A 26,356-nucleotide genomic window follows, 5' to 3' on the forward strand; every position below is an offset into this window, starting at 1 on the left:
TCTGCTCCTATGATGCTGCTTGGCCTGCTGTGTTCATCCAGCCCTGCACCTTGTTGTCTCCTGCTATTTGATTGTTTTCCTGCTTCTCTGTCCCATCTCTGTTAAAAGTGAAAGCAGTGTCTTGGAGATGAATGGGAGTTCAGGATTCAGAATCTTAAACTTTAACCATCTGTTCTCCCCTCGCCTTCACGCTCAACAAACTCTCCTGTTTTGCAAGATTTGTTTTACAGACAAGGGGCTTTGGATGATAGAGTCACAGAGGTTTACAGCACGGAAACAGGCCCTTTGGCCCAACTTGTCCATGCCGCTTAGTTTACACAATTAATCTAGTCCCATCTGTCTGCGTTTAGTCCATATCCCTTTATACCTATCCCATCCATGTATTTTTTCAAATGTTTCTTAAATGGCAAAATTGTACTCATCTCCACCCCTACCTCTGGCAGCCTATTCCAAACATTCACCACCTTCTGTGTGAAAAAATTGCTCCTCTGGACCCTTTTGTATCTTTTGCCTCACCTTAAACCTATGCCCTCTAGTTTTAGACTCCCCTACCATAGGTAAAAATTGTTGGCTATCTATCTTATCTATGCCTTTCATGATTTTATAAACCTCTATAAGGTCACCCCACAGTCTAATACGCTCAAGAGAAAAAAGTTCCAGCCTCTCCCTATAACTCAAACTTTCCAGTCCAGGTATCATCCTAGTAAATATTTTCTGCACTCTTTCTAGTGTAACAATATTCTTTCTATAGTCAGGCAACCAGAACTGCATGCAGTATTCCAAATGTGGCCTTACCAATATCTTACACAGCAGCAACAAGACATCACAACTCCTTTACTCAATGCTCTGACTGATGAAAACAAGCATGCTGAAAGCCTTCTTCTCTACCTGTGACTCCATTTTCAAGGAGCTCTGAACCTGCACCCCTAGATTCCTTTGTTCTATAACACTGCACGGAGCCCTACCTTTGACAGTGTAAGTCTTGCTCAGGTTTGACCTACCCAATAAACAACACCTTGCATTTATCTAAATTAAACTCCATCTGCCATTCCTCAGCCCATTGACCCAGTTGATCAAGATCTCACTGTATTCCCAGGCAACTGTCTTCACTGAATACTATATCAACAATCTTGGTGTCATCTGCAAACTTACTAACCAAACCTCCCAAATTCTCATCCAAATTACTTATATAAATGATGAATAACAGTGGACCCAGCACTGATCCCTGTGGCACACTGCTGGTCACGGGCCTCCATTTTGAAAAACAATGCTCTACCACCACCCTCTGTCTTCTACCTTCAAGCTAATGTTGTATCCAGTTGGCTAGCTCTCCCTGGATCCCATGAGATTTAACCTTACTCATCAACTCGCCATGCAGTATCTTATCAAAGGCCTTGCTAAAGTTCATGTAGACAACGCCTACTGCACTTGGTGTAGTTGTACATTACATGATTAGCTCACTTTATAGCCTCCACTAGAGTTTTGAGTTTTGTGTTATCGAGTTATATCTGCCTCTTGCCCTAAACATTACATATCTCACAGAACAATAGGAGTAAGTGCCTTGCCCTGACTGAAACTAGAATGTGAATTTTTATTGATCAAGAGCATGCCAATGCTTAGCAATGTTTAGCTCCAGTCCTGTCATATAATAGCTGTGATCAAAATGGCTCTTTGACTGTGTGCTTCTAATTTTAGTTTAGTTTTACAGCGAAGTCAAATTAAACAAAATCACATGTTAAAAGTGATACAGCACGGCATTTATAAAACTATACATTGTTAAATTATTTAACTATACACTGGGAAACAATGTCATTTCAATGAACATTCCAGTGCTGAGGGAAGGCTGGATTGTCTGAAGTGACGTTCTTTTGATAAACCCCTTTCTGATGCCTGTTACAGTGATTGCAACATTGCATCATTCAACAAGGAGCAGTAAATACTCCCTTGGTGTCTTTATTCATATACTTGTTCGGATAGTTTGCTGCCAACAATATTTCTTTCTCTATGGTGAGTATAGGGCCTTTTAATTAGCAGTTGTAGTGATTTCCTACGAGTGCTCTAAATAGAGGAAGTAGTTGTCTAACATAGAAAGGTAGCCTATTGCATGATAGCAGTAGGAACAGCTTACTTTTTTTTAATTCACTCATGAGATGTGGGCATTGCTGGCAGGGCCAGCATTTATTGCCCAAGCATAGTTGCTGTTGAGAAGCTGGTCATGAGCTGCCTTCTTGAACTGCTACAGACCATGTGCTGTAGGTTGACCCACAATACTGTTAGGGAGGATGTTCCAGGATTGTGATCCAGCAACACTGAATAAACGATGATATACTTCCAAATCAGGATGGTGAGTGGCTTGGAGGGGTACTTGCAGGTGGTGATATTCCTGTGTTTCTGCTTCACTTGCCCTTTTAAATGGTAGTAGTTGTGGATTTAGAAGAGCAGTCTCAGGATCTTTAGTGAATCTCTACATTGCCCTTTGCAGAAAGTACACACTGCAGCTCCTGAGTGTCGCTGGTGGAGTGACAGAATGTTTGTGGATGTGGCCTGCTTGTCCTGGGTGGTGTCAAGCCTCTTGAATGTTGGTGGCGCTGCATTCATTCAGGCAAGTGGGGAGTATTCTATTACACACCTCACTTGAGCTTTGTAGACAGTAGACAGGCTTTGGGGAGTCAGGAGGCAAGTTATTTGCTGCAGGATTCCTCGTTTCTGATCTGCTCTTGCTGCCATAGTATTTATATGGTGAATCCAGTTTGGTTTCTGGTCAATGATAACCTTCAGAATGATATCGAGTTAAAGCTTGCCAAACACAATTCCAAACTAAACTGATCCCACCTGCCTGCTGCTGGCCCATATTCCTCCAAACCTTTCCTATTCATATATCCATCCAAATGTCTTTTAAACATTGTAATTGTACCCATATCCACCACTTCATCAAGCAGTTCATTCCACACATGAACCGCGTTCTGTGTAAAAACAATTTGCAGTGATTCAGGGAAGATAATGTTATTGAATGTCAAGGGATGATTGCCCTTAATGGAAATGATCGTTGCCTGGTATTTGTGTAGCGTGAATATTACTTGCTACTTTTCAGCTCAGGCATAGATATTATTCAAGACTTACTGTATTCAGATGGGGACTGCTTCAATAATAGATGCTCAACATGGTGCAATCATCAGCAAACATTTCCACTTGCGACCTTACGGTGTGAATGGAAGATCATTAACGAAGCAGTTGAAGATTGTTGGGCTGAAGATACTTGCTAGACATAATAACTTAGAACAATCAGGAGCTGTGTAGAACACATCTGCTCCCCTTAGGAACTAATGTAGATCTCAACTGTCTCCACCCAAAGACTGTGTGACATAATCCAAATGGATACAGCTTAATGTAAATTTACATTACCTCCTTGAGAACCATGACCTGATACAACATCTTGGCCAATATTTTCTCTCAGAAAGCACAACTAAGAGCTCTGAACTGACCAGTCTTTTCACTGTTTTGAGATAGAATTTGTTGCTAAGTAAAATGGATGCTGTCATTTTTATATAAAAATGAGTATGCTACAAAATAAAGCAAACTGCCAACTAATTATTTTTTTGGTTCCCTCCCTGTTAGAGGGTAAGTTCTTTGCTTCAGATGGTGTGATAGAGTGCATCATAGAGCCCCTACAGTGAAAATCAGGCTATTTGGCCCATCAATACTCCAAGACTCCAAAGAACGTCTCACTCAGACACATTCTCACGCCCTCTGCGTGAATAAAAGTTACCTCTCATGTCCATTTTAAATCTTTCCCCTCTCACCTTAAACCTATCCTCTATAGTTTTGAACTTCCCTACCCTAGGAAGAGGAACTTGGCTATTTATCCTCTCCATGGCCCTCATGATTTCATAAACCTCTACCAGGTCACCTCTCAGCCTCCGATGCTACAGGGAAAAAAGCCCAGCCTATTCAGCCTGTCCCTATAGCTCAATCCCTCCAATCCCAGCAAAATCCTTATAACTCTTTTCTGAACTCTTTCAAGTTTAACAACATTTTCCTATAGCAGGGAAACTAGAATTGAACGCTGTATTCCAAAAGTAGTTTCACCAATGTCCTGCACAGACGCAACATAATATCCAAATTCCTATACTAAATGAACTGACCAATCAAGGCAAGCATGCCAATTGCCTTCTTCGCCACCCTGTCTACCTGTGACCCCATTTTCAATGAAAGATGAACCTGCACCCCAAGATTTACTTGTTCAGCGACACTGCCCAGGCCCCTATCATTAACTGTATGCATCCTTCCCTGGTTTGCCTTTCCAAAATACAACACCTCACATTTATCTAAACAAAATTTCATTTGTCACTCCTTGGCCCATTAGCCCATCTGATCAAAGTCCCACTGTACTCCAAGATAACCTTCTTCGCTGCCCACAGCAGCAACAATTTTGGTGTCATCTGCAAACTTACTGACCATTCCTCCTATATTCACATCCAAATCATTTATATAAATGATGAAAAGCAATGGACCCAGCACCGACCCTTGCAGCGCAACACTGATCACAGACAATCTGTCCAAAAAACAACCTTCCCAACCACACTCTGTCTCCTACCTTCTAGCCAATTTTATATCCAATTGACTAGTTCCCCCTTAATTCTATGTGATGTAACCTTGCTAACCAGTTTTCTATGTTCTTGTATGAATTTTTATAAATCTTGAAGAAAAATATTGGCAAGTTTAGAATTCATGAGAAAAGATTTAATAATCCTATTCCAAAAACAATATAAAGATTAGTGTACAAATATTACCTATTATGTAATACTTCAGAAGTAAAGATTTTTGGTACATGTTAATTTGAAGTTTGATTGAATTTTGGAAGCATTACCCACATATTTGGTAGACCAGTTTCAGTAAAATGTAGTAGAGCTGACTCTGTGTGTTTCTCTGTTTGTTTCAGTGTCGAGACTACAGGCAAGGTGTCCTAACAGGAGATTTATGTGAGGATTTATGTGTGACACAGACTATGGTTTACAAGCGCTGTCTTTACTACGACAAAGGGAAAAAAGTCATCCAGGCTGATTGGAATGGTCAGCCCATCATACTAAAATCCAAACTGGAGAACTTCCTGAGCTATGAAAGTCTGTACCTATTGGATGAGCGAGAAAGCAGACCCATTCCAGATGTCGATATCCTTGTCTTTACTGCACTGGAAATCAAGCACTCCTTGGGACTGGAGGTGAAGAATGTCACAATACCGCAGCTATGGACCAAGCACCTAAAAGGCAGGACAGGCTCGTTCTCTAGGGCGGAGCTGTCTAGTATGTGGTCCCTCTTTCAGCAGGAGGAGTATGTGTTTTTCCAGTTGTTGCAAAACCTCAGTAAGCACGTTCTCAGAGTAATTGGCTCCTGTGGACATTTCTATGCTGTGGAGTACCTTACAGCTGGTCACGCTTGGCACCGCAGCCTGTTCTCCCTTGAAAAGCTGGTCCCCCTTTCCTGGCGAGGCAGTAGCAGAAAGGCATGGTGGCAGGTGACAAATGGAATCGCATTGAGCTTCCTCGAATTGGCCAGGCATTTTGAGAATGACTTTTCTCACCAGCTTCATCTTTGTGATATCAAACCAGAAAACTTTGCCATCAGGGCTGATTTAACGGTAATTTCTCAGCAAGTAGAAAATGGGAATTAATATTGAAAACACAGGCACATTGTTTTGCCATTCAGACATGAATTTAAAGGATATGGTAAATCCAGAGTTGTGTGCTAGAGATGAGGAGAAATTTCTTCATTCAGAGAGTGGTAAGCCTGAGGAATTCTCTGCCACAGAAAGCAGTTGAGGCCAAAACATTGAATGTTTTCAAGGAGTTGGATATAGTTCTTAGATCTAAAAGGATCAAATGATATGTGAAGAAAATGGGAAGAGAGTACTGGGAAGAGTTGAATAATGAGCCATGATTATATTAAATGGCAAGCAAAACCAAGGGGACAAATGGCCTACTCCTTCTCCTACATTTCTGTTTCTATGTAATTGCAGACTAACCATGATCCAGTTGAATGGCAGAACAAACTAGAGTGGTTGATAAATAAGCCCCTCTTCCCATGTTCCTAGATTTCAATGACATAGATTGAAGTGCACACTGGACAAATCAGTAGGGGGGAGAACTGTGTTAAGTTCCAGCTCCTGATTGTTAACTGAATCAAAGCGCATAAGTGAGTTTGGAACAAAGAATTTTTCCCTGACAGAAGATTTATTGACTTGTACACAGTTCTCCTCATACTGGTCCAGAACTACAAGTAAAACCTGTTTACTAAATTCACTTGACAATAACACTGGTTATTATGCAGTGATTCCTGCTGGAATTGAATGTGTGTCAGCATATATCTGTGTATGTAGATCAATGCAAGTGCATATGTGTGTGTCTGCACAAATCTATGTCTGCATTTGTGTGTATATCTGCACATTGCGTACATGTTTGTGTGTGCCTGTAAACACACAGTTTGTCTATGTATGTGTGTATTTGCAAATGTGTGTGACTGTATATGCGTGTGTGTATGTGTGCATGTGCCTGTGATTGTATAAGTGTATGTCTCTACACAGGCATACACTTGTGTGTGTATGCATTTGAACATGCACATGAATGTTGAGTGAGATTTGTTCAATTTTCAGATATTAATACAGATAAAAGATTAAAATTCTTTTTATTAAATTGAAGTTTAACAATTAAGTCATGATTAAATGTAGAAGTTAATCCATTCATTTCAAATTCCTCTCTCCATTATTGTTACAGGGCATTGATCTAATTACTGTTAAAAGGATGAATACTGTCTTTAAATTAACAGAGAGGGGATCAGCTTCGTCAAAGTGTTTCTATGATATCAGCACTTATATTAAATTCAAGGTTTTTTTTGCATTGCAATATCAGTTTCAGGTATAAATAAGATGTTTTGAGAAAGATATAATTTTTTTAAGGTTGAAACTGAAATTGAAATCTGTAGCATTCTCCATAATCTCAAGCATACTACACGAAAGAGAATCCCCATAGAATTTAAGAAAACAGCTGGCTCTGTGTTCATCTTCTTGTAATCTTAAGACTGCACAACAGGCCTGCTTCATCTTCACACTAAGTTACTATGCCGTAGAGGCTATCTTCAGGATGTTAACAACAGCTTGTGACAGATCAGAGGTAAAATGAACTTGGCATTTTCACACTGGCCTCAATGGATCCTATTCCACCACAAGTCCGTTCTCTTTATGTGTGGTGGAAGATAACACCTATAATCTCAGTTTTGAAATTGTCATACTGGTGTGTCAGGGGACAGGCAATGGAGGGAGGGGATTCCTTGTGATTTTCTCTGAAGTGGCATCATAAAATAAGGTAGGGAGCATGGAGTATGTCATTTATTATTCACTTCAACCAGGCAAATCATTCATACTAAATTTACTCCAGACCATACAATCTCAAACTTACTGGCATAAAACCACACATAAGTAAAGCAACAAAAGGAAAGAAATATGTACAGTTTATAGTATACTTGATGAACGCAGGATGACCTAGAACACTTAACAGCTGACGAAACACTTCCTGGCAGTTAAACTAGGATCACAGTGACCGGTGATCTCCACTAGGAATCCGCTGAAGCTCAATGAGTAAGAGAAAGGGCCGAGGTCTTTGACAGAAGGGACACCAAAGAACTCACAAATGCTGAACAGAATTTGCAGTGATTCAGTGTTGCTGGACGTCTGCTCCCTTCACTCAGAGAGATAAACATCTGCCCCTAGTGGCCACTGTATTAAAAGGTTGGTCTGCCAGACAGGCTGTGCCTCAGGCTTATGTTTACTGTTGGAACCTGGTGCCAATAAGTGATAATGATGTTTGCCTGCTGATACCTGCCATACTGTGTTGACACTGGGTAAGTTCCTGAAACAGGGTGTAGCAACTACCAACTTCGAGAACTCATGACTGTTCAGGACGAACAGAAGCTGACATTTGGGTGGTGGGATGAGTTTGTTGGAACAGTCTTTGATTTTCAATTCTATTGAGCACGTACATATGGATAAATATTGTTTACTTATTCAGCCAGACTGTGGCTACAAGAGCGGGTTGGAGGCTTGGAGTAATTCACCTCCTGACTCCCCAAAGCCTATCCACCATCTACAAGGCACAAGTAAGGAGCATGATGGAATACTCCACCTGTCTAGATGACAGGAGTTCAAACACTCAAGATTCTTGACACTATCCAGGAAAAATCAGCCCTCTTAATTGGCACCAAATCCACTACCTATTACATTCACTCCCTTCACAAAATGTACGAAATGTACTGAAACAACTCACCAAGGCTCCTTCAACAACATCTTCCATTCATCAGCTCATCATTCAATGAGATCCTGGCTAATCTGACAATCCTGAACTCTACTTTCTTGCCGTTCCTACCTTGATTTCATTACTGATTAAAATTCTACCTTGGTCTTGAATATACTCAATAACCCAGCCTCAACAGCCCTCTTACGGTAAAGAATTCCACAGATCCACAACCCTCAGAGAAGTAATTTCTCATCTCTGTTTAAAACTTAATGATTTATTATTTATTAAAACCCATTATTCTGAGATCACACCTTCTGGTCCTAGACTATCCCACAGGGGGAAACAACCTCTCTACGTCCACCCTGTCAAGTCTTCTTAGTAAACTGGTTTTATGTAAATATCTCATGTGTCCTTGTCAAATATCCAATGTGTAAGCAAGTAAAAGATAGTCAAATGTTTCATATGACTAGTTAAAGTTCTTTAAGCTTCATTAAGTTACAGCAGCCTGATGATCATTATGATGACCATGGTTACTGAGGACTCGGTTAAATTCTTTCCTTGTCCAATATCTGCCCTTATTAAAACCACTCTAAGTTTCCCATCCATATCATAATATCTCATTAATACAGCAAATAGAAATGTTTCTGAGCACATTTAGGGTTGTATCTGTTAATAATGTTTGGGGGCATTTTCTATTCTTATATATATGTAATCTCATTTGTCAAAGATTATGAACTAATAGCTATTAATTAAATACTGATAAAATTGATTTGAGGGTTTAAATAGTATTTCCATTTTACTGTTACAGGTTGTTGCGATTGATGTTGACATGGCATTTTTTGAACCCAAAATGCGTGCCATCCTTGAACAAAATTGTACAGATGATGAAGACTGCAACTTCTTTGACTGTTTCTCTAGGTGCAATATTGAGACTAAAAAATGCAGGGCAGAACGTTCAAATAATAATCTCCAGGTCAGTTGTAATATTTTACTTTAAAATTTCATGAATAATTGTTTCTAATTATCATTTCTTTTTGATGTAATATCCTAAATGGGATATTAGTTGTGGTTTATGACCATTATGAGCACAACCAGCAAATCGATTCACAAATCCTAGGTTCCACCTTCTTCTATGGCTGAACAGTTACTCATTGCCTCTCAAAGGCTCCTGTGTTTCTCATCTTTCCAGTTGGCATTTCTATCCCTCTTTATTGTTTGTTGGTGTATTCTCATTTCTCTTCCTAAAACAAATTTCCATTCTGCATTATCTGTCTCAAGCATGAATGCATCTGCAACATGGGGACTGCAGCAGATCGCGAAAGTTGCTCATTGCGACCTTCAGCAGGGGCAGTTCAGGATGGACACCAAATGCCAGCCTACCCTGGTGGCTCTCTAACCACAAAAGAACCAAAATGTAATTAATTTAGGGAATGCAACCTCAACATACCCTAAACTCAAATCTTCTTGGTCAGTGTAGATTCACTGCAGGAATTAACCTTTTCTCGCTCACTCTCTGCTTGCCATGTGAGTGACTATGGTGACTCAGAATTGATTTCCTTAGTTTTAATACACATAAGAACTAATTATAATAAGAACACAGGAGCATAGTATGGAAGTAGGCCATTTAGCCTCTCAAGCCTGCTCTTCTATTCTAGATCATAACTGATTAACTATTAAGTGCCATGTTCCCATACTATCTCCATATTTCTTGATATCATTAGTAGTTAGAAATCTATCAATCTCTGCCTTGAACTGACTTAATGACTGACCTTCTATAGGGCCCTGGGGTTAAGAGTCCCAAAGATCCACCACCCTCTGAGTGAAGACCTTCCTCCTCCTCACAGTCCTAAATGTCTTGCCTTCTATTCTGAGACTGTGCCCCTTGGTTATAGGGCCCACAGATTGTGGAAATATATTTTCAGTATCTACTCTGTCTACCTCTAAGTATTTTGTAGGTTTCCATGAGATCACTTCTCTTTATCCTAAACTTCAGAGAATCCAAACCCAGTCTCATCACCTGTCCTGGCAGAACTGTCCCACCATCCCAGGAATCAGTTTGGTAAAGGTCTTCTGCACTTTGGCACCTTATCAAATGGCACTTTTGATAAACTGGCAAAAATTATATACCTCAAACACCGCAATGTCCAAGTATTTATGATGTAAATAAAGTATAACAGTGATGTATATTCTCCTTGCATTATGTTTCTATTACTTACTGTGTTTTACATCGATTTTTGGAGGTATTTTGATATTTTTACATAGATTTTTTGAGCGATGTTGATGTCTCAAAGCTTCATTTTGTCAGGGTTTAGCATAGTTATGCATACCTTTGATCAACTGGCACAATCCTGGTCCCATAGGTGCTGGTTAATAAAAGTTTGGCTTTTGTACTTTTCTTTAGGAAAGGGAACCAAAACTGCACTGGGTATACTAGGTGTGGGCTCACCAACAGTCTGTACAATTGAAGCAAGAGTTCTTTGCTCTTGTATTCCAATCTTCCTCTGATAAAATCTAACATATCATTTGAATTGTAGAATCACTACAGTTAAGAAGAAGGCCATTTGGTCCATCAAATTCACACCAGCCCTCCAAACAGCATCCCACCCAGACCTACCCCATCCCCCTAACCCTGCATTTTCCACAGCTAACCCAGATATTCCTGGACACCATGGCCAATGCACCTAACCTGCACATCCTTGACTGTGGAAGGAAACTGGAGCACCTGGAGGAAACCCACACAAACACAGGGAGAACATGCAAACTCCACACAGACAGTTGCCCAAGGGTGGAATTGAACCTAGGACCCTAGTGCTATGAGACAGCATTGCTAACCACTGAGGCACTATGCCACCCCATTTGCCTTCTAAATTGCTTGCTGCACCTGCATGTCAGCTTTCACTGACTTATGAACAAGAACCTTTGACATTGACACTTTCCAATATCTCATAATTTAAGAAATCTTCATCTTATTTTTTTCTACCTTCCTTACACTTATCCACATTACATTCCATCTGCCATGCTTCTGACCACTCACTCAGCCAGACTAAATCCTCCTATAGACATTTAACATCCTTTTTGCTGCTTGCATTCCTGCCAAATTTTGTATAATTTGCAAATTTGGAAATATTACAACTGATCTCCATATCAAAATCATTGATATAGATTGTGAACAACTGAGACCCAAGCATTGATCCTTATAATATTCCATTATTCATAGCCTGCCAACCTGAGTACAGCCCAAGTTTTAATTTTGTTCACTAATCTCATGTGTTGGACTTTACCAAAAGTCTTTTCAAAGTCCAAATATATCACATCCACGGTTCCCACTTATCGTCTCTATGATATTCTCAAAAATGTTAATGGTTTGTGAAACATAGAAACATAGAAGATAGGAGCAGGAGGAGACCATTCAGCCCTTCAAGCCTGCTCCGCCATTCATTATGATCATGGCTGATTGTCCAACTCAATAGCCCAATCCCGCTCTCTCCCCAAGATTTCCTTTTCACAAATTCATGTTGACTTTTCCCAATCCAACATTTATTTTTTAACTGTCCAGTATTCACATCCTTTATAATAGATCCTAGTATTTTCCCGACTAGTGATGTTAGGCGAACAGGTCTGTAATTGCCTGTGTTCTCTGTCCCTCCTTTCTTAAACAATGAAGTTACATTTGCAAATTTCTAATCTGCAGGCACCATTGCAAAATTAATAAAATTTTGAAAGATGATGCATGCACTATCTCTGTAAGTGGGTTATCTCTTTCAACCTCTAGATTGAACATTATCGTGACTTGGTGATGTCAACTATCAGTCCTGTTAATTTGGCCAATTTTACTTTTTTACTAACACTAATTCCTTGAAGTTAAACACGCTCATTAGACCCTTGGATCTTAATTATTTCAGGGAGACTCACTGTTCTTCCTCTGTGAGGACAGATGCAAAGCACTGACTTGGCTTTTCTGCCATTTCTCTAATTCCTATATTCCTCCTGTCTCTGCCTATAATGGACTGTTTGTCCTTCCTAAACCTTTTATTTTCATATATCTATAGGAGGTGCACACTCATTGGAGAGAAACCACTAGTAGTGGTTTAACCTGAAGGCCTTAGGTGAGGAGAGATTTTGAGTCCCCACTGCCTGTAGCCTGTTCTTCTTCCACCCCGCACTTGGAACTCCCTTCTTCTCTACCCTTGTAGCCCCTTTCTCTTCCCTCTTGCACCCCTTCTCCCAGCTCCCTCTTGCCTCCTCCTTCTTCCATCCCCTTGCAGCCTCCTTCTGTTCCCAAAGCCTCATCATAGTAACATCCCCTGCCCCCAAAGATAGCTGACTGATCTCCCATCTAGACACAACCTGGCAACAGCATCCTTTTTAAAATGTTTTCTATAAAGAGTCACATTTTTAATTTGAAAGAATGCATCTTCACATTTGAAATTAAATCAGCCTCACAGGTGGCATTAAATATTATGTTGAAGTAATGATGTGAAAAAAATTGATGGATGCATAACTCAATTTTTTTTACTAAGATTTTGCTCCCTAATGCATCTTTTCATTAGCTTGTAAGTCATCATAAGCATGCAACAATTATGTATTGAATAAAAAAGGAGGTAATAAGGACAATGCATCTTTGGAACTTCATACAAAATTGAAAGACAACTGGGATTAGCAAGATGGATCATTTTGAGCTCAGGCAAGCTATGACATGTGCTTTAGTATAATTCTCCAGAGCACATTTGAATCAGTATCATTAACCCTACAATGTATTATCAACAAACTATAAAACCAGAAATTGAAGCATATGGTAACATTTTAAGTACATATAACTGCCCTTTGGAAACAATTACCGTCTCTGTCAGAGAGACTGGGAGACAGTTCAACAAGACGTGCACTTCATTAATGTACAAATCAGCCAGCTAATTCAATGGACTAACAGATTCACCATGAATTGTGAATCTCGAGAACTGGCTGGTTGATTTACACTGCACCACTATTTACTCAGGCAAACAGTATCTTGCCCTTTGTCTTCTAGTTAAGTTTTAAGAACTTGCTGGATTTTCGTATTAATTGACCCTAAACCCACTGCAGAAAGATAGGTCTGGTAATTAAGAGCTTGATCATTTTTATTGCCACACAACCATGCTCACATAGAAAGGGATCTGTTTAAAAAGTTGACTTTGTTGTTAAATCTTTCCTTGAGTAATGAAATGTTGCTAGTGATTTAAGAAAATAATTTGAATTTTTTTTAAAATGACCTTTCAGTCTCTTAATCTATCCTCTCTTTTCCTCTCTTCATTTCTCATTCAGCACTGATTGAATGATTTTAAAGCACTACGAAAATCCCAGAAACTAATTGTCCTCATTCTTTGTAGCAAGTTGCAGTATAGAGAAATTTCCAGCTAAAGTGAGCTGTAAAAACTTCTACCAATGGCATGTGCAACTAGGGGTTACTTTCTTCCTTTAAATTCAGACAAGCCCTCAGCTGGAGCAAGACATACCCAAGGAACTGTGGCTGGTCAAATGAAATGATCTTAACCTGGAATGATAAATGGGTTTGGGTTAAGTCAAGTGGAGCACCATGTAGGATGTGTTCAGCCTGGTTAACTTATTGGTGAATGTGGGCGAGAAGAGAAAATCACCAAGTCTGTATATTTTGAAAGCTGGTAGATTTGGGCTGTATCTCTTAAGACCCCAAAAGGTTTGCATTATGCATGTGAAAAACTGCACATAAACACTTTGTGAAGCTCCCTACCAACAAAAAACATGGTGGCACCTAAATTAACACATTAAATATGCACAAACGGGATAGAATAACATCACTGGCGGGGATACTGGGCATGTGCATTTTGTGCTTGCCTGTTGAAAGTATTTCCAAGAGTGTCATTATATTATTGTGAATATTATATTCACAAATTGTCTGATGTATAATGACCATCCATTCACTGGAAATGCAAATGAGGGATTCAGACATGGAAATCAGCAGAGATTACTCATTTACAAATTAATGCTTCTGAATTAGGGAGCATAACTCTTCATTGAATTTTTATCGTTAATGTTTATTAGGGGCAGTTTAAAAAATGGATCTGAGCTCACTGGCAATCAGTCAAAAACCAAGATACCACAGATACTAGAAATCTGAAATAAATGCATAAAAGGCTGAAACCACTCAGGAGGTTAGGAAGTGTCTGTGGAGGGGAGGAGACAGGAGTGATAATGTTTTCAGATCTGTGGTCAGAGTTGTCAGTTGGGAACTGGGCTATTGGTTCTATCTGGACCTCGACCTCACAGAGGTGTCCTTCTGAATTTTTAAAGGGACCAGGCCTATTCATAGCAGGGAGTGGCGTCAATTAAGGCACCATGGGCAGTACTTCTGAAAAACAAAGCTGTTTGCATTTGTTTGTTAGTTCAACTGGCCAATGCTTCAAGGTCGTGATTGTAGAGTGACAACTCTTCAGGGGGTAACCTGTCGTTACAGCCATGGAACCCAATACTCAATTCTTTTGAAAGACATTTTTAACTCAGGATCCAGAGGGTTTGGTGGTAATATCATTGGTCTAATACTCGAGATCCTCGTGCTAATGTTCTGGGGATCTGGGTTTGAGTGCCACCATGGCAGATGATAAAATTTGAATTCAATAAATAAAACTCTGAAGCAATAAGCTCATCTAATGGTAGCTATGTAAGAACTGCCAATTGTCACAAAAATCCTGTTTTCTAATGTTCTGTAGGGAATAAAAATGCAGTCCTTACCTGGTCTGGCCTAAATATGACATCAGATCCATAGCAATGTGCATTGGTTCTTAACTGATCAGGTATGAATATTAATGCCCAGCCAGAGATGCCGACTTCCCATAATCCAATAAAAATCCATGACTTAATCAATCAATCTAGCAGCATAACAATTAAAATTATATGTCAACCAAAAATGTCTGCTGACACTCTTGGAAATACTTTCAACAGGCAAGCACAAAACGCACATGCCCAGTATCCCCGCCAGTGATGTTATTCTATCCCGTTTGTGCATTTTTAATGTGCTAATTTAGGCGCCACCATGTTTTTTGTTGGTAGGGAGCTTCACAAAGTGTTTATGTGCAGTTTTTCACATGCATAATGCAAACCTTTTGGGGTCTTAAGAGATACAGCCCAAATCTACCAGCTTTCAAAATATACAGACTTAATTTTCCTTCATTATTCTGCCATGGAATATGGGCATCAGCAGCATGGACAGCACTTGGTGACCAATGCTAATTGCTTTTGAACTGAGTGACTTGCCCACCAAATTCAGAGGGCAATTAAGAACCAATCACATTGTTGCGGAGCTGGAGTCACATGCAGAACAGGCCAGGTCAGGACAGCAGATTTCCTTCCCCAAAGGGCATAATGAAACATTTGGGTTTATATGACAATCAATGGTAGCTCTATGGCCACCGTTATTGAGACTAGTTTTCAATTCCAGCTTTTTTTTTAAATGAATTAAAATTCCACCAACTACTGTGGTGGTATTTGTACCCAGGTTCCCAGGGTAATCGCATGGTCTCTATGTGGCTGGTTTGGTGACATTACCACTATACCTTTATCTTTCCTAGTCATTCATGCATGCAATTATGGACATTTCAAACTTTATAATGTGACATATGTTTTGACCATCATGGTTTGCATTAGTTCTGGAGGAAGTTACTTAGAATTGCATTGAACCGTCAGCACAGGAAATTGCCAATTAGAACACATTGTGTAATGCCATTGTTTGTGCTCCATGCAAGGCTGTTCCTATTCTAGTGATCTCTTCTCACTCGAGGCACAAATACCTCCATACTCTATTGTATATTTTTAAACTATCTGCTTCTTCCACTCAAGCAAGATAAAGTATCAAAGACATTTCAGAAACAAATGACAGGCAAAGTGTTTGAGTCACAAGCCAATACTTGTTTGCTTTTTTTAAGGTAAAACATGGCTTATTGGATAGAACACATTTGTTTTAAGGGAAAGTAATTCATTTGGTTAATTGCTGTTCACCATGATATTATGGTGAGATTCGTTAAACCAAGACACATCTCACTTCCAACTTTCCTCAATTAGATTTTAAATGAATATTTTCCTTATGTAAGAGGTTTTTTTGGATACACCTTTTCAGTAATAGAGGAACTGTAATTATACATTGCTATTCCTTAGGCCAAGGAGAAGCAATATCAGGCAGGATTCCTGCTTCTGATTATTATTCAATGACGAAATTTCTGCTAAATGTGGCTGACTGGGTATCAGGTAAATTAGGATCAGCAAAACATGCCCACACCCAGAGCAATTAAATAACAACAACAATACTGTCGTTCCTGCATCATGAGAAGCCGTTTTCATATGGTGTACCTGACAGTTGACAGTGTCCCCAAGAATCGTGTTTCAACAAAAGCTTAGATAAATCATACTTTTCTCCCTTACATTTTTTGTCTTCCACATTGACAGCCTTTTCCTCTGGCAAAACTACTGTGTAACTGGTTCTGTCAGAGCATGGCAAAAATGCCTAAATTAATGTTCATCAATCCTTATGGACTAATGGCTATCTCCAATTAGCTGAACTTTCTAACAGTCAGTGAGAAGTCTGGATCATTATCCTGATCCAGCTTTCTCGTCTTCCATCTGTTGATGCCTGAGCTGTGTTCTCTTCACATCATCTTTTGGTAAGACCATAATACATAGGAGCAGAAGTAGGACATTCAGCCTTTCAAATCTGCTGAACTCATCATCATTCATGGCTAATGTGATAATCTTCAGCTCCACTTTCTTGTGATTTTACCCAAAACCCTTGATTCCCTTACTGATTAAAAATTTGTCTACCTCAACCTTGAATATATTTAACATTCCACCCTTGACTGCATGGCGCTGAGCCTCGCTTTCTTCTAAACTCCAAAGAATACAAATCCAACCTACTCAACCTCTCCTCATAAGTCAGTTCCCCCATACCTGGTGTCAGCCTGGTGAACCTTCTCTGGATTATCTCCAATGTCAGTATATCTTTACTTAGATAAGGAGACCCAACTGTTCATAATATTCAAACAGTAGTCTGAACGGCATTTTGTATCATTTCAAAGAAACTTCCTTATTTTTAGATTCCATTTCCTTTGAAATAAAGGCCAACATTCCTTTTGCCTTCCCTATTACCTGAAATTGGATGCCAGCTTTTTGAAGTTCTGAGGGCTCCCAAATCCCTATGTTGCATAGTTTTCTGCTGTCTTTCTCCATTTAAATAAAATTCAGTTCCTCTATACTTCCTGCCAAATGCATAACCTCACATTTCCTCAAAGAATATTCTATCTGCCAAGTTTCTGTCTGCTTGCTTAACCTATGTCCCTCCACAGCATATTTGTGTCATCCTCATCACTTGCTTTCCCCACCTATTTTTGTGGCTGACAAACATGGCTATAGTGCATTCACTTTGCTCATCCAGGTCATTTATCCATATTAACATTAATACTATTCATATATAAGTAATTGTGCCACAGAACTCCATTAATTATAGGTTGCCATCCTGAAAATGCTTCTCTTATTCCAACTCACTGTCTTCTATTAGACAATAAAACATAGGAGCATAAATTAGGCCATTCAGCCCATCGAGTGTGCTCCGCTATTCAATCATGGTTGATAAGTTTCTCAGCCCCATTTTCCCCCTTTCTCCCCATAGCCCTTGATCCCCTTTACAATCAAAAACCTATCTATCTCTATCTTATATACCCAATGACCTGTGGCAGTGAATTCCTTAGATTCACCAGTCTCTGGCTGAAGAAGTTTCTCCTTATCTCGTTCTAAAAGGTCTTCCCTTTACTCTGTGGTTGTGCCCTCGGGCCCTCGTCTCTCCTACCAATGGAAACATCTTCCCAACATCCATTCTGTCCAGGCCATTCAATATTTTGTAAGTTTCAATTGGATCCCCCCATATCCTTCTAAATTCCATCGAGTATAAACGAAGGGTCCTCAAACTTTCCTCATATGTTAAGCTTTTCATTCCTGGGACCATTCCAGTGATTCTCCTCTGACCCCACTCCAGGGCCAGTACATCTTTCCTGAGATATGGGGCCCAAAACTGCGCATAATACTCCAAATGTGGCCTGACCAGAGCTTTATAGAGCCTTAGAAGTACATCCCTGCTTTTATATTCAAGTCCTCTCAAAATAAATGCCAAAGTTGCATTTGCCTTCCTAACTACTGGCTCAACTTGCAAGTTTACCTTGAGAGAATCCTGGACTAGAACTCCCAAGTATCTTTGCACTGCAGACTTCTGAATATTCCTCCCCATTTAGAAAATAGTCCATACCTCTATTCTTCTTACCATAGTGCATGACCTCACATTTTCCCACGTTGTACTCCATCTGCCACTACTTTGCCCACTCTCCTAACCTGTCCAAATCCTTCTGCAGCCTCCTCACGTCCTCAATACTATCTGTCCCTCTATCTACCTTTGCATCGTCTGAAAACTTAGCCAGAACGCCCTCAGTTCTTTCAGCTAGATCATTAATGTGTAAAGTGAAAAGTTGTGGTCCCAACACTGACCCTTGTGGAACACCGCTTGTCACCTACTGCCAACCTGAGAAAGACCCTTTTAACCCGACTCTCTGCTTTCTGCTAGACAGCCAATCTTCTATCCATGCTAGCACCTTGCCTCTAACACTATGGGCCCTTATTTTACTCGGCAGCCTCCTGTGCAGCACCTTATCAAAGGCCTTCTTGAAGTCCAAGTAGATAACATCCATTGGCTCTCCTTGGTCTACCCTGCTCATTACTTTCTCAAAGAATTCTAAAATCCGAAAAATTTGAGAGAGTCAGGGGGCAGAGCTGAGTATAGTGGCCATCATGAAGGAGAAGATGCTAGTAAAACTGAATGGCCTGAAGGTGGATATTAATTAGTCAATCCTCCAAGCCTCTAAGCAAGCTGATGTAATACCTACAGCACCATGGGTTCTTGTCTTATTTAGCAACCTAATGTGGGTACCTTATCAAATGCCTTCTGAAAATCCAGAAGTATTGCATTCATTTGTTTATCTTTATCTATGCTGCTTGTTACCTTCTCAAAGATTTCTGGTAAATTTGTCAGGCATGATTTCCCCTTCATGAAGCTTTTTGATGTGTTCCATCAATTGGTATGTCATCATGATACCATTATCTAAGCTCAGACGTGCTGATTAATTTTTTGATTTTCTCTGTCACAGGTTATTTGTGATAAGATTTTCCGCCCCCTGTTCTCACCAAGGCTAAGTGAGTTAAGGGTGTACCACCCATTACAATCCCAGCTGTATAAAGCAGTGCAAAGATGTGCTGAGCTGTCTGACCAGGGCAATGTGGACAAGAAGACAACGGAGATTACATTCTCTGAATTGTATAACTTATTTAAGGCCTGCCAAAGAGACATGTGAAATCTAAACAACAAATTGGCTGGCCAAAAGGTCAAAGAGCTGACTGTGGAACTTGCTGTTGAAATGTGAACCTGTTTGCATAGTTTATCATAAGGTATATAGCAATGATAAGCAAGCAATGCGGCAGAGAGTCAGGAAATAACTAAATTGGGTTATTTAAAGCTCTATTTTAATACAGCTAAAAGATGTTTCCCCCACCATCTGCCACTGCTCACTTTGTAACGGGTGTTTCACTAGGTGCAAGCCCTGCTATTGGTTGCCTCACCAAGCCAGGAACCTTTGCAGTGATGGATGGGAAACATGGATCCCCTGATAGTTTCTTCTCAGGGAGAATGTAGTCCTCTTCTCACGGTTGTGGAGAAAGAGGGAAGAGACAAGCATTAGCACGGCAATGGCAGGCTGAAGCATTTGACCACTCTGGTTGAATTCCTAAACTTGGCTGGCCAAGCAATTGTTTGTGCCATATAATGGGGTTCAATTAGAAGCAGTCACCCAACTAAGACAAATGACAAGATAAAAACAGTAGCTCAACAGGTCTGGCAGCATCTGTGGAGAAAGTAACAGAGCTAACATTTCAAGTCCAGTATGACTCTTATTTGGATATCATGTGAGAAGTTATCAACTTAACCACCACTAATGCTGTTGGCTCTTGGTAACCCTGTGTCCCCATGGTCCATGCAGTGAAAACCATGAAGGTGGCTAATTCATTGAAGATTGAGAACATGTTGTACAGGCAGCAATTGACTCAAGTGTGATCAGGGAAAGGAGTTATGTGGGAACCATATTTCTGCAAATGCTACAAGGTGCAAGGAGAATGACCTTAAGTAAAAGCATTCCAGTGCACGAACAGTAGGTGCGTGTGCACTTGGAAGATAATAGGTGATAAGACTGACCTCCACCAATAGCACTTCCAGACAGAAACCTAAACATTTGTGGCCAGCCACTTCCTTTCATTCAGCTATTCAACAGAATCAAACTGTGAGCACAAAACACAAAGTGTTTAAATTAAAGGATTGTAACCTTCTTTTAAGATGTACATTCTGTCTTTAAATATGCTACCTTGGGAGATCACAGAAATTGTACAAAAAGAATGGGTGGGTGCCTACTGTAGATGTGATTGATAAGCCCCACACCAATTGTGAATGAGACCTGGCAGATATAATGGTCTGCGCCCTTGTGCCATGGCCTATCTCTGCATCACATACATTGATTCAACACATAGTATGTTGTAAGCTTTACAATATAATGCATTGATGCTGTTCAACAGTTTCTCTATTACAAGGTAACTACAGCAGCTACTGGAAAAAAGCACAGAAGAGTGATTTGACATTGGCAGTTGTTTTAAAACAAGCACCATCAGATCAGCTGAGTGTCACACTTCTCACATCATTTTAGCTGATATCTAAGTCAAAATTGTCCCTATTGTGTTTTGTCCACAATCTTAATGAGTTATGTAAATGAGCTCAAGGACCTTGGAGACTATCCAGCTGGTGAAAAAGCTTATATCTCATCAGCTAAAGTGTGTTCTAAAGCTCTTCATATAATTGCATATTCAAGCCGGGCTAGTAACACAGATAGAGTCATAGAGATGTACAGCACGGAAACAGACCATTTGGTCCAACTCGTCCATGCTGACCAGATATCCTAAATAAATCTAGTCCCATTTGCCAGCATTTGGCCCATATCCCTCTAAACCCTTCCTATTCGTATACCCCTTCAGATGCCTTTTAAATGTTGTAATTGTACTAGCCTCCATCTCTTCCTACGGCAGCTCATTCCATATGGACGCCACCCTCTACATGAAAAATTAGTCCCTTAGGTCCCCTTTAAATCTGTTCTGTCTCACCTACACCGTCTAGTTTTGGGCTCTTCCACGCCAAGGAAAAGTCTTTGGCTATTCACCCTATCCATGTTCCTCATCATTTTATAAACCTCTATAAGGTCACCCCTCGGCCTTCGACGCTCCAGGGAAAATCACACAGTCTATTCAACCCTCCAACACTGGCAACATCCTTGAAAAAGCTCAGAAAAGATTTACAAGTTTCACAATGTCCTTCCTAAAGCAGAGAGACTGGAATTGCATGCAGTATTCCAAAAGTGACCTAAGCAATATCCTGTATTGCCACAACATGATGTCCCAGCTCCTATACTCAATGCACCGACCAATAAAGGCAAGCATACCAAATGCCTTCTTCACTATCCTATCTACCTGCGACTCCACTTTCAAGGAACTATGAACCTGCACTCCAAGGTCTCTTTGTTCAGCAACACACCCCACAACCTTCCCATTAAGTGTGTATGTCCTGCCCTGATTTGCCTTTCCAAAATGCAGCACCTCACATCTGTCTAAATTAAACTTCATCTGTCACACCTCGGCCCATTGGCCCATCTGATCAGGGTCCCATTGTACTGTGAGGTAACCTTCTTCACTGTCCACTGCACCTCCAATTTCGGTGTCATCTGCAAACTTACTAATCTTACTTCCTATGTTCACATCCAAATCATTTATATAAATGATGAAAAGCAGTGGACCTAGCACTGATCCTTGTGGCACACCGCTGGTCACAGGCATCCAGTCTGAAAAACAACCCTCCACTACCACCTTCCGTCTTCTATCTTCGAGCCAGTTCTGAATCCAAATAGCTAGTTCCCCCTCTATTTCGCGTGATCTAACCTTGCTAACCAGTCTACCATGAGGAACCTTGTTGAATATGCCTTACTGAAGTCCATATAGATCACGTCCACTGCTCTGCCCTCATCAATCCTCTTTGTTACTTATTCAAAAAACTCAGTCAAGTTAGTGAGACTTGATTTCCCATGCATAAAGCCATGTTGACTATTCCTAATCAGTCCATGCCTTTCCAAATACATGTGAATCCTGTCCCTCAGGTTCCCTCCAACAATGTGCCCACCACCAATATTGTCGATGTATATTGGATTTTTCTAGGAATGTATGTTTCTGTAATCAAGACCTTAGTTAAATATGGGCAAATGACTTATAAAATACAATCCTCTGTTTCTGATAAAAGTATCTTGTGCGCAGCTTGAAAATGCTGAACTTGTACAGAAATTGAAAGAAATTGCATAATCTTAAACTTGCCATTTTATTGTAATTGCATTTCCTGGAGCCAATTTGCAACAAAGCTATATAGCACAGTGGTAGAATTAACTCGATTTCTTTTGCTCCTGCTTAAGTTGAAGGTTTAGAGATTGAGGTTTACTTTCTAAATATTCACATTAACTACAGAAGACACAACACACAATGAGTCACTGCCTCAGGGGCAACCTGATGGCCAGATGGCATTCTTGCTAGACTATTAATTCAGAGACCTAAATAATGATCTGGGGGCCTGGGTTCAAATCTCACTGTCGTCAGAATTAAGAGTCTAATGATGACCATAAAACAATTGTTTCATTAATGCCCTCCAGGGAAGGAAACTGCCATTCTTAGCTGGTCAGACCCTCAGCAATTTGACTGATTCTTAGGCTTCACCATTCAATAGGATCACAGCTGATCTGACTTTCCTCATATCCATTTTCCCTGTAATTTTTGATTTTGCTGATGATCAAGAATCTACCTACCTCAGCCACAAGGACTCTGTCCCAACGGCTCTCTGTAGCAAGGAGTGCCAAAGACTCCCAACCCTCTGAGAAAAGAAATTCCTCTTCATCTCATTCTTAAATTGGCACCCCTTTATTCCTAGACTATGCACTTAACTACCCTTTATTAAATAAATGCTGGCTTAGTCAATGACTTTCATTACCTGTGATTGAGTGAGTTTTTTGAAAAAAGTGCTGATTTGCTCTGATGATGTTGGAATGGTTTTCATGATTCTTGTTCAACTTGCATGAATCTGACTTACCATTGACTCTTTATATGCAATAATCTGCAATATGCCATTTAATGTGCCTGTCTAAAGAGTCAAGCTCTGCACCATTAACATGCAATTTTCTTTACTTGCAAAGATATACTGTATTCATAAAAAAACTTTATGTACATACATTGTTACTGAAGCACTTCTGTACAGTCTTTGCTTAAGAACAAACAAACAAACATTGGAATTTGGCATTCCTTGCAGTTGCAAAAAATGTGAGGCATTTCTTACTTACATAAGACTAAATTTACATACATTTGAGGCACCAAGAGGGTCTAATAACTGAACGGAGTCACATTGTGCTTGGTATTAAATGCACTGATGCAGCCATACAATGTTCCTTTTTCTACTATTTGATGAGTTGTCCTGACCTGCAGTATTTTTCTCGATTTGATGTTTATATGAATGTGACTGCAAACTTGTATGCTAATTCTGTGTCCCCAGATTCAACCAATTGGCTAGCTTCCTAAAAGTGCAAAGGCAGAAATGTGTTTGCAATGTTCCCATTCTATTCACAACACCATACCAAAAGAAGCCTTTTGTTTCCCTTGTAGGCCTGACTCATCTTGCAGATTCAATTCCTTCTTATATTAGCATCTACAGTGACTGTTGGTTGCCAATTTTCATAATTGGTCCAGGCGAAGACTGCACTGGAATACAATGTGACCTGTGTACAGAAACAGTCCTCGATTGTTTAAAACATTTATTGTTATTGTAGTTGTTATGTTGGTTACGTGATCACAAATATGCTTTCAGAGTGTGTGCCAAACTAACTGGTAGAGTACACAGTAGTGTTCATTACTTAAAGGACAAAAGGTTACTTTATACATGGATTTCTGTGGTTATTGTTGCAGTTTGGTGACAGAAACCACTGTGAGCTAGGTCTCCACTGTTTAGAACAGTCATTTTGTGCCAGTGACTATGCAAGAGCTAGGCTTAATGGCGTAATATGGACGATTGTGGATGACCATAAGCCTGGCTACCTTTATATAGCTGATGCAACAAGAGGATTTAACCTGGCAGTAGTGCTCCTTGACTCTGAATAGATCTTGGCTTCTGTCTGGCACTTGAATGCCCCCATGGATTACAGTCCAAAAGAAAGAGAAATATTCAACATATATAGCATGTTGGGTGGGGGTGGGGTCTGGGGTTGTGTCCATGTTTCATGAAAACTAATGCCTGTAGTTAACTCATTCCAATATTGCTACTGAAGTCAGAACACCAAATTATATTTGATTGCTGTGTGACTTTCTTATGAGTAACTGTTTTTGTTTTTGGAATCCAGTTTAACCTTGGGTTCAAAAGTATTCTGCCCTGAAAATGGACCCATGTTTAATGATTGTAAAAGCAGGTGTACGATAAAGCAAGGCTTCCAAATAAAACAGTAGACAACAAGGTGCAGGGCTGGATGAACACAGCAGGCCAAGCAGCATCATAGGAGCAGAGAGGCTGACGTTTCGGGCCTAGACCCTGCTTGGCCTGCTGTGTTCATCCAGCCCTGCACCTTGTTGTCTCGGATTCTCCAGCATCTGCAGTTCCTACTATCTCTGATCCAAATAAAACACGAAGCGTGTCTCATAGATTTAAAACATGGAATTAATTTCTCTTAAGATTTCATTAAAATAAGTATATGTACAAATTTTAATAAAAGTAACATGTTACAGTAGATTTTACTAATTTGAGGCAAGTGAATATTGAGCAAGACATTCCTAACAAACTGTAAACAGTATTACTGTAAAAAGGTCATTTTAGTTGAACCTTTTCATTTTGCTCCTTTCAGGACGTTTCACAAGAAATACTAAAGTAATGGGGAATAAAATGTTTCTATTATATGAGAAGTGTTTGTTAATTGATTGATGAATGGACACTGATTGTTAAAGGTGTTGACATGGAGAATGCATGAGTTGGATAATTAACTTGACAGTTAACTGCCAATCACAGAACGACATTTGATGTTAGAGTTTTGCAAGTACAGGGTGGTTGTGTATGGTCAGTATCTAGTTTGTTGCGAATATCTGAAGTACATGCTGTTTGATACAATCTTCCAACCACTGAGACTTACAAACTATATACCTGACATCACACTGGCACTGAAATTCATATTCTATATCACTCATTTGTGTGATTAGCAGAATATCGTTTTGGCTTGACTATAGCATTCTGTTAGTGATGAACACCATTCATGTTATTACTGTATAGCCGCTGTGTGAAGCACCTAGCTTCAAATTTTTGAGATACTTTAAACTACCAGGGTAGGTTAGGGTGGACTGCACTTTTCAAGACTGAAAGTGGTGCCTTTGGGGCCTTTAATTTAACTGGTTAATTCTCCAGGGCAATGCCTCGACCAACCAGAATCCACTTACCAGGCAATCAACATGCTCGTCTCACACAGTATTAACTCTATTCTTCCCCATAATATCAGTATTCTTGTGAATTGTCCTGATGGGTGCAACAAAAAGCTTTCAGCAGTACTAAGGATTAGTTTTTTTAATCAGCCTTTGAATTTTTATAATGTATCTTGATAATTCCCAGTTGCTTTCCTTTCATTCACTTTCTGTTATTCATTAAGTTCTGTTTACCAAAATGACTGTGTGCAAATAGTGTCTCTTTACCAACAAAGCAAAGTGTGTGGTTTGGCTGTAGGATCAGGGAATGAACCATAAAATGGTTAAAACACAGCAGAATGTCATTCAGAGATAGTAGGAACTGCAGATGCTGGAGAATCCGAGACAACAAGGTGCAGGGCTGGATGAACACAGCAGGCCAAGCAGCATCATAGGAGCAGAGAGGCTGACGTTTCGGGCCTAGA

General features: G+C 39.9%; 2 protein-coding genes across 3 annotated transcripts in view; both read left to right on the forward strand.

Moving 5' to 3' along the window:
- dipk1c (divergent protein kinase domain 1C) overlaps nucleotides 1-9,678 on the forward strand; it is a 31,623-nt gene extending 21,945 nt beyond the window's left edge. The window contains 4 exon segments of the mRNA XM_048595599.1: nucleotides 4,940-5,635; nucleotides 9,091-9,266; nucleotides 9,409-9,457; nucleotides 9,460-9,678. Of these exon segments, the coding sequence (XP_048451556.1) occupies nucleotides 4,940-5,635; nucleotides 9,091-9,266; nucleotides 9,409-9,457; nucleotides 9,460-9,678 (1,140 nt within the window).
- Nucleotides 1-26,356, forward strand: part of LOC109930435 (BAALC binder of MAP3K1 and KLF4) — a 442,607-nt gene that overhangs the window by 158,773 nt on the left and 257,478 nt on the right. The window lies entirely within an intron of this gene.

The sequence above is a fragment of the Rhincodon typus genome, chromosome 4 (genome assembly GCF_021869965.1).
Source record: "Rhincodon typus isolate 14 chromosome 4, sRhiTyp1.1, whole genome shotgun sequence".
NCBI lineage: Eukaryota > Metazoa > Chordata > Chondrichthyes > Orectolobiformes > Rhincodontidae > Rhincodon > Rhincodon typus.